Genomic DNA, 14,977 nt, shown 5'->3' with positions numbered 1-14,977 from the left:
CAATCCCCAAAATATTAAATATGAATAAGCTTAAAATGAACCATATCTAAAAAGATATCCACTATCATTAAAAAGAACATATCTAAAAAGATATCCATCATCATTACTTATTACATATGGCATAGCAAAGACTCAAAGGCTATTGGATTTATTTTAAAGAATGCTATAACCACGACATAGGTATATATACAAAAAAATGATCATTTAACATGAAAGACTAATCCATAAAAATGTCAAATCAAAACAGTAAATCTTACTTCCACACTATTCCATTTTTTAAAAACAATATTTCATTTTTTTAAAATCATCTGAGTATTACAATGCAAATTCAATAGTTAAAATCAAATAATTTAATATGAGAATATAGAGATAACTTTCTTGAACAAAATTCAGATAATTTTTCAAATACACACTCTAAAATACTAAGCTTCATGCACTAACCTAAAAGCTTTTCCAAAATAAATTTATATTTACTAGTTGTTATGAACTTTAAAGTAATGAAAATAACTTTAGTAACAATGCTTATTGAAAAGCTATCAAAATACTCTCTCAAATAATTACTAAATTACATAGTTTCCATTTTCCATTATTTAAATTTCTAAATAAATTATCTAAATAATAAAAATTATTATAAAGAAAAACTACTTTTCTCAAAGTTTTAAAAAAATTTAACAAAGGAAATTAAAATTATTTAATTGGAGGAAATTAAATGAAAGATATCAATATGCCAGACGAGGCCTGCTATGATAACTAACCATCATTGTATATTGTATTATTGAAATTAATGATAATTCAACACTAATACAGATGGAAGGAAAGGAAAATCAGAATAAGATTAATATTCTCAAAAATAATCCCTGGTATTCATATTTTATCCATATATAACTCTTTTTTAATAGCATAAAGATGAATTCCAAACTGAATCACTCATCCCTTTGTTCAGGTCCAGTCACACAAAGCTGGTAAAGCTTAAAGGTTAAAGGTTGAGAGATATTCAACTAGTAAATGAAGATCGTAAATTTCAAAACTAGGTCGCACATACTAAAAATAAACACCTACAACACATCGGAAGCCTTTGGATAATATATATTGCTGAGTTTTAGAAACAGAATTACAGAACAGTACAGAACTGCCTAAGTTTTAGCGAAACTGCTTCCGGAAACGCGAGCCGCTTAGGGTTTCGCGAAGCTGAGTCCTCTCGAATTCGTAGTTGCTCTTCAAGCTCACGGATTTTTTCACGTGATTTTTTCTCAATCTCTTCTCGTGCAGAACGCTGCTCTGCCACCCGTTGTTCGAATACTTTTGTAGCCATACGCAAGTGCTCCTCTACCTAATAAAACACGGAATGCCATGAAAATATGGCCAGAAACACTAATTCCAAACTCTAAAATGTGTATCAAGGCCATGACGACTTTGTCAATATCTCATCCAAATACAGAATAATAGTAGAATTCCACTATTTACTGTAACTCAGCAATCCAATATACTTTACGGCGTAGGCTACTTGATTTTTCAAGTACATGTTTTATAATTTTTTTACATTTTCCTGTTAACTAGCATTCATAAACCAATAGAGAATTCCTGACATGCTGGGTTAGCTGGATGTAGGAGATCCTTATAAAATGTTGTACACATTTTTCCATTTTAATGAGCACTAAAAATTTTGTATCTAAACCACAAGAATTTTCAGACTAATATAATTGCGTCAGCAACTTTAAATCAACATTCTGTTACTGGAATAGTAAAGTCGTATGACAATTTTATGTTAATAGCTTTATGTAGGCAAAGGAATACTTTGTATGGTGAACCACGATACTAAAACTCGTATTTAGTTAAAGATTCCGAGGCATCAACGGAGAGGAATGTGTTGTTTTTCAATGCAAAAGTACGTTGGACCTAGGTAGGAGTCATCATCTTTACAGGCCCTTGTCCTTATTTAGTCTATTGATTTTATTGCTATGTAATATAATTCTACTATGTATTGGGTGTGAATGTGAGCTTAAATTAATAAACTTCTATCATTAAAACAGTTCTTTGTTTTTACGTATACATAAAAATGATGTAAATAGTTGATTGGTGTAAAATTTAGTTTTTATCAATTTCCAAGTTCGACTCTACTAGTGGTGCATGGGCATGCAATGGGAATTTGGCAATGGACAGAAAATTCTTATTGGCTCTGATATAATAAAGGGAGTAAATGCTGATGCACATATGGATGGACATACATTGGTACTTTTTCATAGCATTGGCACTTTTACCATAGCACATGGTATTTCTATTTGAACAAGATGATCAAAGAATGGAAGGCGGGCTGCCCGATTTGGAAAATTGCTGCAGAATTATATTTGGGGGCTGAAGCACTTAAAATGAAAAACATATCTAATGAACCTGAGCTAGGCAGGTTTATGTTACAGTGGAAGCGTAGACTGCATAATCTGGGCTCGCAGAGTAGATAAAAATGCGCCTATTGTGGTGGAGACATACAAAATATGTCGGCACACAGATTCACACCTCACACGAAATGTCATTGTTGGCCAAAATTTGGAAATGGCAGGTTCTCATCAAAATTATTTAGGGCAGCGTCAGCGTGAGAATCTGTCTCTCACATTTTCTTTACATGTCCAATTACCAATATGATCTAGGATTGCGTATTTGTGGCACTCCAAATCCCGTCAACTTTGAAGAAGATAAAATGTGAACAGAATTGAAAAGAAAGAGATGTAGCTCTCAGGTGTGGCCTGCACCTGGAGATTACACTCACCAAAACAGAGAGATCACTCTTGTACACTCTATATGTTATCAATGAAAGATTACATCAATAAATACAATACACCCAAACCCCATAACTATAGGAACTAATCGTAAACTAGGGATAACGTTACAACAATGTAACCATTTTCTCCCATTTTCTCCACTAATACAAAAATAATATTAATTATTTTTAACTCCCCAAGGGTTCTCCTAGACTCCTAGCATCTTTCTAAACAATTCAAATTTCACTCGTGCAAGAGGCTTTGTGAAAATATCAGCCACATTGTCACAAGTTTTACAATATACAACAACAATTTCTTTAGACTGTATTTTGTCACAAGTTTTACAATATACAACAATAATTTCTTTAGACTGTATTTTCTCTCTAACAAAATGGAACTGAGTGTCTATATGTTTGGTGTTTTTGTGAAACACTGGATTGTATGCTAATTTAATGGTGCTCTGGTTGTCGCTTTTGATGGAAGTGGGATTTCTCTGTTCTTTTCCTGCATCTTTAAGAAGCCTTCTCAACCAGATCGCTTCACACGTTCCTGCACACAATGCTTGATACTCAGCTTCACATGAAGACAAGGCTACAGTACTCTGCTTCTTGCTGCTCCAAGCTATGACCCCGGAACCTATGTTGAATGCATAACCTGTGAGCCCAGTCTGAGTTTGAAAAACCTGCTAGAGTAACATCAGATACATCAGTGTATAAAATACCATAATTAACAGTACCACAAGGATACCTCAACACGCTCTTTGCTGCTATCCAGTGACTTTCAAGGGGTTTCGACATAAATTGGCTCAACACACTAACAGAGTATGCCAAGTCAAGTCTGGTTGTTGTAAGATATATCAGGCTGCCAACCAGCTGTCTGTACATTGTGGCATCAACCTTCTTAGTGCCATCATCACTGCTCAATTTCAGATTCTGCTGCAAAGGTGTCGCTGTTGTTTTACACTAATCCATACCAAACTTTTCTAACAGATTTTTAGCATACTTCCCTTGGGTAAGAAAAGTTTGTCCAGTATCTCTGAATACTTCTAATCCCAGACAATAGTGAAGGCTTCTGAGATCCTTCATTTCAAAAACTTGTGCCATAAGCCTTTTGATTCCTTTGATTAAATCATCTGCATTTCCTGTTATAATCATGTCGTCCACATACAAATAAATCAAAATAATCTGCCCCTGATTATTGTACTTGGTATACAAATTTGGGTCATTTAAACTTCTATGGAAACCATGCTCTATAAAGAAAGAATCAACCTTTTCATACCAAGACCTGGGTGCTTGCTTTAAACCATATAAAGCCTTTTTCAATCTGCAAACAAGATGTTCCTGCCCCTGCTTTACAAATCCTTCTGGCTGTACTAAGTAAATTTCTTCTTTTAAATCACCATTTAAAAATGCAGATTTAACATCTAGTTGGTGTAATTCCCAATTACATTTAGTAGCTAAAGCAATAAGTAATCTGATTGTATTTAGCTTTGCTACAAGTGCAAAAGTATCATCAAAATCAATACCTTCCTGCTGTGAGTATCCTTTTGCAACCAACCTAGCTTTTAACTTATCTATACTTCCATGTGCATTCATTTTTGGTTTAAACAGCCACTTGCATCCTATGGGTGTTTTATTCTTAGGCAGTTCAACTAAATCCCAAGTATCATTTCTAAGAATTGATTCCATTTCTTCATTCATTGCAGCTCTCCATTCCTCAAATTGACTAGCTTCTTTATAATTAGAGGGCTCTATAATGTTCAAAAAATTTGACATCAACGCATAGTTTCTCAACTTCAATGGTAATTGAGTCCTCCTACCTGACCTCCTTGGTAGGGGACTTACCTCAAATTTGTTTTCCTCTGCAATAACTGGGCCTGCTTTTTCACCTTCTTGCTGTTCTTCTTCATTCTCTTCTTTCTGCTCCTGTTCCTGCTCCCTTTCATCCTCGCTGCTTTCCTCCAACAGCAGCTTTCCTTTCCTGTACCTGTTCATGAAAGACTACATCTCTACTTGCAAATGTCTTACGAGACTCAGGATTGAATAGTTTGTATGCTTTAAACACTGTGCCATAACCTACAAAGATGCATTTTACTGCCTTAGGGTCTAGTTTCTTTCTATCAGCTTTGGGTACATGTGCAAATGCCTTTGACCCAAAGACTCTTAAGTGGTTTACTGCTGGTTTAAATCCATATAAGGCTTCAAAAGGGGTTTTGAAGCCAAGAAACCTAGTAGGACCTCTATTTTTTAAATATACAGCAGTATTTATCGCTTCTGCCCAAAAAGTACTAGATAGACCCTTACCTTGCAGCATGCTCCTTGCGCACTCCACCAAGGTTCTATTTTTACGCTCTGCAACTCCGTTTTGCTGTGGTGTGTGCGGCACTATATACTGCTGAACAATCCCGTGAGATTTGCAATATTTCATGAATTCCTTTAATTTGTATTTTCCTCCTTGATCAGATCGGAGAATTTTAATACTTTTTCCAAACTGTTTTTCCACCAGGGTTTTGAAATTTATAAAACAGTGGAAAGTCTGACTTTTCTTGTTTAAAAAATAAACCCATGAATACCTAGTGCAGTCATCAGTAAACAACAAAAAATAGTATGCTCCCCCTAGCGACCTTGTCTGCATGGGACCACATACATCAGTGTGCACTAGCTCTAAGATTTCTGTTTGCCTCCTCCTATCATGCACAAGGAACTGTTCTCTGTGCATCTTTCCTAAGGCAAAACCATCACATTTTAACTGAATGTTATGAAAGATGGGGAGACCTTCGACCATACCTTTCTTTTGTAACAACATGAGATCCTGTATATTCAGATGACCAAACCTCTGATGCCAGAGTTGTTCAACTGTTGACTCTCCTGCAACCATGGCTTGCTTTGATATACTTTTTGCATCTAATCTGTATAGGCTTCCAACTCGCATGCCTGTTGCAACAATTTCATTCCTGCGATCCTTTATCACACAGTGAGTCTTGAAGAATTCGACATGCATATCTTGATCAGCCATCATGGATACAGATATGAGGTTTTTCTTTATTCCAGGTACATATAAAACATTTGAAAGGTGACTAATTTTTCCATTTGGTAACTTAACTGAAATCACCCCATGACCTTTAATCTGATATCCATTATCATCCCCTAAATATATTTTTGATCCATTTATAATTTCTTCAAGACTATCAAAAAATTCCTTATTACCTGTCATGTGAGAGGATGCTCCGGAATCGACATACCAGATGTCATCTTCATTCGATGCTGAAAGGGCACAGTCGACTGTGAACAGTCGAAATTCATGACTGAAGTCTTCTTCTTCAACAAAATATCCTCTATGTTTTGGATTTACCTGTCTCCTCCTTGCCTCATCAGCCTCCTTCTTATAATAACAATCTCTCTGTATATGACCCTTCTTTCCACAATAAAAGCATTTCTTTTCAAAATGATTTGCAAGCATACCTTTATGACAGTGATGTTTATGTGTTGTTCCTCTTTTCTGGACTGATTGCTGCTATGACTGCTTCCCTTTAGATAGTTGTCGTTTTGCCACCAGCGCGAGATTGTCACTTTGGGGGTTCAGATTCAGGTTCTGCCGTCGCTCTTCCTCTTGCTGCAAGATCGCAGTGAGATCATCAAACACGGGCGTTTTCTCCCTTGCCGAGACTCTAGTGATGAAGGTTTGGAAATCATCACGCATCCCATTCATTGTAATTGTAACAAGATCTTCATCAGCCACCGCCACTCTAATGGCCCCCAATCCATCTTTAACATCTTTAATTCGCGTGACAAATGCAGTAGCAAACTCCCTTTCGTCTATTCTCATTGAAAATAGCTTGCTTTTCAGAGCCAAAACTCTGTTTGTATTCTGGGTCTCATACATACTTTTGATTTTCGTCCAAATCTCTGCGGACGTTTTACAGTCTCTGATGTGTGCAATGACATTGTCTTTCATAGACATCTTCAACAGGACTTTGGCCTTGTTTTCTCGTTTTTCCCAGTCTTCCTTCTGTGTGGTTGCAGTCGGCTTCTGCTCATCGCCTGTCACTATAGCCCAAGCATTCGCACCTTCGAGCAGGGTCTGGATCTTAAACTTCCAATTCGTGAAGTTAGACTAGTTGAGTTTACCAGACTCGTTAAGGTAAGATTCCATCGTATTACTCATTGTGAATCTACTTAACAACAACAAAAAAAATACCTGTCAGATCGATCTGTCACCTCTGCCACCGATCTGCAGTGTCTGGCATTCCCGCTCCAATGAGCAAATTCATCATTTCCAACACAGCCGAAACAATGATCTGATCACAATTGATCCGATCCACCTCTCTCGGACGGATCTGCAACTCCGCCGATCTGCACCGTTTGCAAACTGCCAAACGAAGTTCACATTATTCGCAGATCCCATTGGCGCTACCCCAAGCGAAAAATCCGCGCTAATTCAAAATCGCTTAGAGTATTTTAATTGGCGCGATTTTCCCGGTAAAATCTCGCGCTAATCGGGCTTTCTGGCGCGTTGGCGCGATTTATCCCTCAAAATCCGCGCTAATTCCTCTTCTGGCGCGACTGTAAGTGCAAAATCCGCACTAATCGGCCTTTCCACTCAGAATTTTTTTTTTTCGAGTCCGAGCCAGGTGTTCTGCAGTCCACCTGCTCAATTGAGCACAGAGCTCTCGTGTACACACAGCCACAAAGGCACTTCAAGCCGCACAGGAAATTCTGCCACACAGGCAAGCTAGCTACTACAGGCACTTCAGCCTCACAGGTGACAAAAGATCAGGCTCACTCAATCTGAGCTCCGATACCAAGATAAAATGTGAACAGAATTGAAAAGAAAGAGATGTAGCGCTCAGGTGTGGCCTGCACCTGGAGACTACACTCACCAAAACAGAGAGATCACTCTCGTACACTCTATATCTAATCAATGAAAGATTACATCAATAAATACAATATTAAGAATTAGGAAGTTGCACCCAAACCTCATAACTATAGGAACTAATCCTAAACTAGGGAGAACGTTACAACAATGTAACCATTTTCTCCCATTTTCTCCATTAATACAAAAATAATATTAATTATTTTTAACTGAAGATTGCATAAAGAAATGGCACAATGTTACAGAAAAATATAAGGAGCTTCCCCTCTACATCATCTAGGAAATTTGGAGGGCGTGAAACCACCAATTGTTTGAAGGAAAGGAATACAACATCAGCTGGATTGTTCGCAAGGTATTTACATGGATTAACGCAAGACTGTTCACACTGCTGATCTTTCCCATAAATTGAGCCCTACATTGATTAGTCATCAAGCTGGATTTTTTGATGGAGCTGCACAGCTGGGCGAATGTGGACGTGAAGCAGTATTTTCTAATAGACAAAAGCGAGTAATATTATCTATATTGGAACTTATGCCCAGGCACCAACACAAGAGCCGAGGCAATGGCATTACGAGGACTACTCTGGTTTATAGAGCGAAAGAAACTAAACTGTCTACATATCTGTTAGCTACCTATACCAATAGGTTTCATATTTCATGATTGGCAATGAAAAGGTCCAAATATGCTCTGCTTTGATGATGCAAAGATCACATATTTCCAAGAGAATACAATTTGTGCTTATATAGCTTGATGTGGACTCAATTTTGATGGATGGTCCAACAGCCTAATCTGGATCATGCCATGTTTTAAATTTCCAGTTGTAGAATAGAGAAAGAAGTCTGTCCAAACTGTTTAATCTTGGCAGACAAGTAGTTTAGGTAGAGAAGAAAGGCTCCCAACAGCTTAATCTGGGACCTTGGAAGAAATAAGGGTAGAAGTAGATAGACCATCAAAAGAAAAAGGCCAAAGAAAAGAAAAGGCAAGTAAGGGTCTGCAAGCCTAAGTGCACCCTCCAAGAAGAAATAAAAAATGCTAGGCAAGAAGATGGGTAGGCAGATGGGGTTGCAGAAGTGTCATTCCTTACAAATTGAAGGTGTGCTAGCCTATTTCACAAAGCAAAGTCAATGGATTGAGAAGTCCTTCTTCTCTATCAGGTGGCAGCAAAGCAAAGAAGCATGTCTAACCCCCCCTTCTTCCCCTCTTCCCATTCATAACTAACATCCCATCATCAGTTGAGATTCATGGAAGAATTCATGGTTTTATGGGGGTTCTTAGTCCCTTAAAAGCCACATTTCTTGTCTAAAAATCTCTTCATTTTGATCTACTCCTACAGCTAAGTGGTTTTCAAATAAACTTGGTCATTTCACTCCTCATTCACCTCTTCTATCCATATTAACCCCTAACTCTATTATCTAAGTCCCCTATGGTCCCCTTTCCCTACTATAATAACACTATGGTGTATAAATCCCAGCATTATATACATATCCTCCCTTTAGCACTATAGCCAAATAAGTTGTCAAGGGAGACATTAGTCCACCATGGACTATGGTCAACCCTGTCATGGGATTGCTCTGACCTCAGGTTGGAGTGACAGCCTCCCCCTAAGCCATTACCTCACCTCTACCCTGTAAATTTCACAAGAACCCCTTTTCTCTGCTCAAAACCACCTTTTAACTGCTTTTCCCCTTTCAGATTGACCCTTACCCCGAAAAAACTCGCAAAAACCCTTAACTCTAAAGTTTTCCGCCTAAAAATATTAAAGTGAATATTTTAATAGGCCAGCGGGTCCCCCCAACTTGCACGATCCATCGGAGGGCCCGCCAGCCGTCGATCTTCCGCCACCCATGATCTAACGATGGGCGGGTATTCTTGGGCCCGGATCTGCCGACCTTTAGCGTCCGGGGAAAATGGTTTTCTGCCCTGTACAGGGACGCGTGGCAGGCGGTGGGGTTGTTCGGAGCCCCCTCCCCGATACCGCCTTTGGCCCAAAGGTGGTGCAGGGAACCCGCTTACCACCTCCCCATTACCACCCATCCAGCGCACGTCACCCTCACGTCAGCCTGACGTCATGTCGATTCCGCCCGCCCCCGCGTCCCGTGGCCCTCCACGTAGCCCTTCCACCGCATCTACCCGCCACCGTGTCCTGCCACCTTGGCCTACACCTCAGCAGCCACGTCACCTCCGTACTCGGGCCCACCATGATGTCATGCTGACGTCATCGGCGGAAAAGCGCCAATAGCACATTTTTTCCAAATTTGTCGTTATAAACGACCAAATTAGCCGTTTGCGGTCATTTTCACGCACAAACGACGTAGCCGTTGCGAACCAACTTGCTGCGAAATCTGTTTCCAGCCATCAAATCCAAGATTGAGACCGCTTCAAGTCAAGAATTCAGCTGCATTAAGCCTCCACGGCCCGGCCCGCAGGCTTCCAAGCTAGTTTTTCCAGGTATTTCACCAAGATTTCCCCATTTTGCCCATGCATTCCATTTCTCTGTAAATTCACCATTGAAGACTGGTCAAAATCCACAGTCTAGCTCTGTCTGCTAACTAAGAGTCAGCTAAAGTAACTTGCATTGCCCCCAGAACTAAAAATTGACATTAAAACAGTCGTTCCGCGGGCCAGAACCATAAAATTGTCCTCGAGGTGCTCGGCATTGTTCCCTTTTGCCGAGTACAGGCCAGCTGCAATTTCTACCAAAGGAAACCTCATACCCTCTGCAACTTACCCTTAGCATTTCACATCCCTGTGAATTTGCAACAAACTGCAGAAACCAGCTTGCATTTTCCACTGAGAAAAACACTTCAGACTTTGTCTACAGTTGGCCTATTACTTAAGCTTTTAAAGAACTTTGCAAACCATTGCCATCACCTTATTTCAAAATCAAGTTTTACAATGGCTGCTTCTGCATCCTCATCCCTCAGTGTAGCTCCATTAAATCCACCAAATAAAGAGCTGGAGGCTTTGGCATTTGCTGACAAGGACTATCTTATTGAAGACTTTGAGGGTAACAGGGACTTCTTGCAGACCTTCTGTCAATTAAGAGAGGACTATAAGGATGGTCATGGTACACATGGGATATGGGAGTCAAACCTACCATACTATTATCTCCCAGCTGTAAATGTCTTCCCTGAAATCATTCACCTATGTGCTGAAAACTATGATGTGCAGCACAAAGCTATTAGCACTCCATCTTGGAGGATCCTTTTCTACATTAATGCTGAGTCCATCAACAAAATGTTACATTTTGATCAGACAGAGTTTCTAATCCCATTTTCCATGAACTATTTGCTGGACACTGGTGCCAAGATGACCAGTGAGGAGATTCAAAAGGTCACCAGGACATTCATGAGACCTGAGTGCCAGCCTACAGGGCCACCTCCCTACCTGGATGTCCATTTCAATGATGTAGGCAGGCTTTTACTGGACATGATTGCCTATGTGTTGGGATACAAAAACAGTGAGCATGTGGATAAAACAATGCTGGTATTGCTATCTGCTTACAGCCCACGCCAACCCCCTGCCCGCAAATATAACTTTGCTAAGTTCATAGCTAACAAGATTCATGATCAGTTGAGCAGAGTGGACAGACAGGGGGTCTTCAAGTACTCGGCCTATATTTACCACCTGTTCATGTACTATCATTCTGAAGCATTCCCATGCTACATCAAAAAGCTGGATCACAGAGGGGAAAGAAGATCTGTCATCTTCTGGACCTCTGTCTATCACAAAGTCACAAATTCACCCTACACCTACTGTGAATTTGTTGACCAATTTGTATACCCAGTCTCTTGCCTGTTGATGGGGTCCCCTCCTCCCAGAATATCAAATGAGATAAAGAAAGCTCTGCAGCGTTCCAAAAAATATAAAATAGGTGACTGGTACCTATATGAGAACCATACTGTCATTAGGATCTATGGCTGTGAGCTCTGTCCATACAGGCTCCCAAAATATGTACCTATGAGGTTATTTTCCTTGGAGTATTACAGGCAGTTGATTCAGTCCGACCTCACCCATTTCCACAGCGCCAAAAAGAAGGCCCACCTCAAGTTCAAACACCAGTTGGGCCCCTTCATCATGAACAAGAAAGAAGGGTGGGAAGATGCAGACCTAATCCTTAAGGATAAATACAAGCTGTCCTATAGTTTTCGGTGGGTCCATTATGACCCTGAAGGTTTCATCACTGCTAGGAGAAATAAGTATAGGCTTATAGGCATTAAGCATTGCCAATACCCACACATTGAAAAATATGCCAACCTGCAAGAATGGCAGATGGATACTCTAGTTGAAAATCTAACTGAGGAAGAGACAATGCTAAAGAATGTGAAGGAGCTTGAAAAAACTATTGACCTAGACTATGTGCAGCAGGTACCTTTCAGACCGCCTTATTCAGTGGGAGAAGGGACCTCAGCCTCAAGGACTGCACCAGTAATAAAGGCATCTTCCACAGCAACACCAGTGTTAGATAAAGGCAAAGGGATAATGGGTGCAGAAGAACAAACAATGAAAGAAAAGTCTGCCCCTTCAGGTGAACAGCAGCAAGAGCAGCAACAAGAACAGCAGCAAGGGCAAACTGTCCTTCCACAAACTGAGCTACCAGCAGCTCCAACACTGCAAATTCCACCCCCACAAACTGAGCCAGTAACTGCCCCAATTTTACAGACCCCAGCACATGAGGAAAGGGGGACAAAAAGAGATAGAGAAGAGTCCACTCCTCTCAGTGGATCCTCCCACCAGCCAGAAGCCAAAAGGCAAAGAGCAGACTCCCCAGAGGTAGAAGACATTACTGAAGATGTCTTGGACAGTGGAAGAAAAGACAGGGAGGGCAGTCATCACACAGGTACAAGCTCCTTTCAGCAGGAGCAAGGTTTACAGCTTGGTTTGGAGGTGTCCTCTTCTTCCCAACAGAGCAAGAAGCCCAAGAGCACTAAGGCTTCTTTCAAACAAATAAAGGCTCAGAATGATCTGCTGAGGGCTGAGGTCTACAAGTAATTTATAGATGCAACACCAGCCCAGCAAGAAAGACTAATGTCTGTGTATGACATAAAAGAGGAAAAGATAATCTTTAGTCACTTCAAGCCTACAAAACCGCAGCCTACATCAGCTGCAGATTTTGTGAAAACAAGGGTGGAGGTCTTGGCCAAAGACATCCATCCCATGGACCAAATAGAACTCCACAAGCAAGCTGGAGAAATGGTTTATGCAACCTTGGTGGAGAGGGCAACTATGGCCCATGAGCTGAAAGAATCCCTAAAGAATACCAACACACAATTGGATTTTGAGAGAATGTCCTCCTTGGCCAAAGACAATAGAATAAAATCTCTTGAGGACATCATCATTGATCTTGGACATGATCCTAGTGATCCAAAGGGTGTGAAGGCCCTTATGAAGAAGAAAGATGATGACCTGAATGCATTAAAGAAAAGGTTGAAGCTGCAGCCCACAGAGCACCCTCAAACCGCAGAGCTTCAAAAGCAAAAACAGGTCGATGACCAATTAGACCTCCTAATGCAGCAAGACCAGAGGATCAGGGATTTGGAGAGAGAGCTGGAAGGAGCATTACAAGATAAACAGGCAGAATCCACCTCCCTAGCTCCTCCAACTACTTCAACAACAGCAGCAGCTCCAGGTGCCAGCCCAAGTGTAGAGGAATTGACCAAGGCCGTCAAAGCAATGGAGCTCCAGGCAGATGAAATAAAGAAGGCCAAGGAGAAGTTGGCAGAACTGGATGCCAAGTATGACAAGTCCAAAGTGACTGTAGCAGGACAGGGCAGAGAAATAAAGGCCCAAAAAGAAAAGATAAAGGCCTTAGAGAAAGAGCTGAATCTGGAGACTGTTATGGCCGACATAAAGAGAATCCTATGGGCCAAAATTGGCCAATCCATCAAGCAACAATGGAGGTCAATAAAAATAATGCATGAGCAGATGGATTTAATGGGTCAAGCTCAAGCAGAAATTCAGAAGGCCAAGACAGTGCTAGGGAACAGAGCAGAGCAGGCAAACAGAATGATAGACTTCCTGAACAGGCAAGAAAGGGAGGAATTGGCAGCTATAGGCATTCCCAATAGAACAGAGGCTGTCCTCTCTGCCAAGAAGGTACTAACTCTCAGGAACTATATACAAACAGTGGAGAGGAAGTACTATGAGATGCAAGCAGATGTGGAGGAATACAAAGTTAAAATGGGAGTGCTGCAAGCAAAAGGCCTGCCCAGCTTACTAAGTGGGGTAGGAAAACTGATCTCTCCAGATCAAATGGCCAACAGAATGGCAACCACTATTGAAAATCAGATTATTGCATCTGGCAGTTCATCTGAACAAGCAGGGCCTCCCACAGGGCAGAGCTTATATGACAAACTTGAAGGCCTGTTCTTCATTGAGAATGAAGTGAATCACCTGTTTGAAACCCCTCCCAATCTTTATAGACATACAGAGGCCGAGGAAACATTGATAAAGATGCGCAGACATCAAATGCCTAAGGAGGATTGGTGGCAATTTATGCTTCAGATTTTGCCACGGTAGCTTCAGTCATTCGACCACTGCCAGCTCCAGGTCACTACAAGACAAATAACATGACAAATGTCAGCAGTTAAAGCAGCTAAAAAAGTGACTCATCACATAGACAATGACAGCTATCCAAGTTTCAGACAACACATCTCCAGCCGACTCTAACAGCCATAAAGTCCAAATATCTTCTGACTATTTTGACAGCTGAGGCATTAAGGAATTACTACAACATTCACTCCTTCAGCTACTGCATTCCAGAGATTAGCATATCATAAATGAAATATTAAGTCATTCGCTGATATTTTTGATGTAAATTTTGTATATATACTCCCCTGAGTAACTCATAAAGGGTTGGAAATTTTCTCTATGAGACAAATGTATTGTACACTTTCAAAATTATCTAATACAAAGGGCTGGATGAGCTCAGTGATTTCCTGAAATATTTGATGTCTGGATGATGCTACATGTGCTGATGCAGAATTCCTGTGCTGTCTGATGAAATAACAAGTTTTCCTCAAATCTCTGTTTATTGTGTTTATTGTTTCCTTATGTTTATCAAACCATACTCATATTGTATTAAGCTAGCAGTGAAGAAAAAGACTAGTACAGGATTTGTTTTATTACACCTTGTGCTCAATTTTTACTGCTGTAAATGTTTGTCTTCAAGATTAACGATGTACATGAATTCTTAACTGCTCATGTGTCTGTTAATGCTATATGTGAATGTTAACTAGAAATTCTTCAGTGCTTCTAGATTAATATTCTCGCTGTCTTTCTTTAGCAGTTTACTGTAAGATTCTTAATTGCCTTGCCTAAACTGGATACACCCCACCCAATCACTATTATAA

At 40.2% G+C, this 14,977-nt stretch overlaps 1 protein-coding gene across 1 annotated transcript in view; it reads right to left on the bottom strand.

The window, feature by feature from the left end:
- Positions 1-862: 862 nt before the first annotated feature.
- The window catches only part of LOC149180742 (immune-associated nucleotide-binding protein 9-like), a 309,969-nt gene continuing 295,854 nt past the window's right edge, over positions 863-14,977 (bottom strand). Inside the window, exon 5 of the mRNA XM_089416261.1 lies at positions 863-1,330. Within this exon, the coding sequence (XP_089272387.1) occupies positions 1,112-1,330 (219 nt within the window). The 3' untranslated portion in view covers positions 863-1,111. The remainder of the gene's footprint in view (positions 1,331-14,977) is intronic.

The sequence above is a fragment of the Pinus tabuliformis genome, chromosome 3_2, assembly GCF_031772625.1.
Source record: "Pinus tabuliformis cultivar Carrire ecotype Pingquan chromosome 3_2, CPIR1, whole genome shotgun sequence".
Lineage (NCBI taxonomy): Eukaryota > Viridiplantae > Streptophyta > Pinopsida > Pinales > Pinaceae > Pinus > Pinus tabuliformis.
This window is presented reverse-complemented; position numbering and strand designations above follow the sequence as displayed.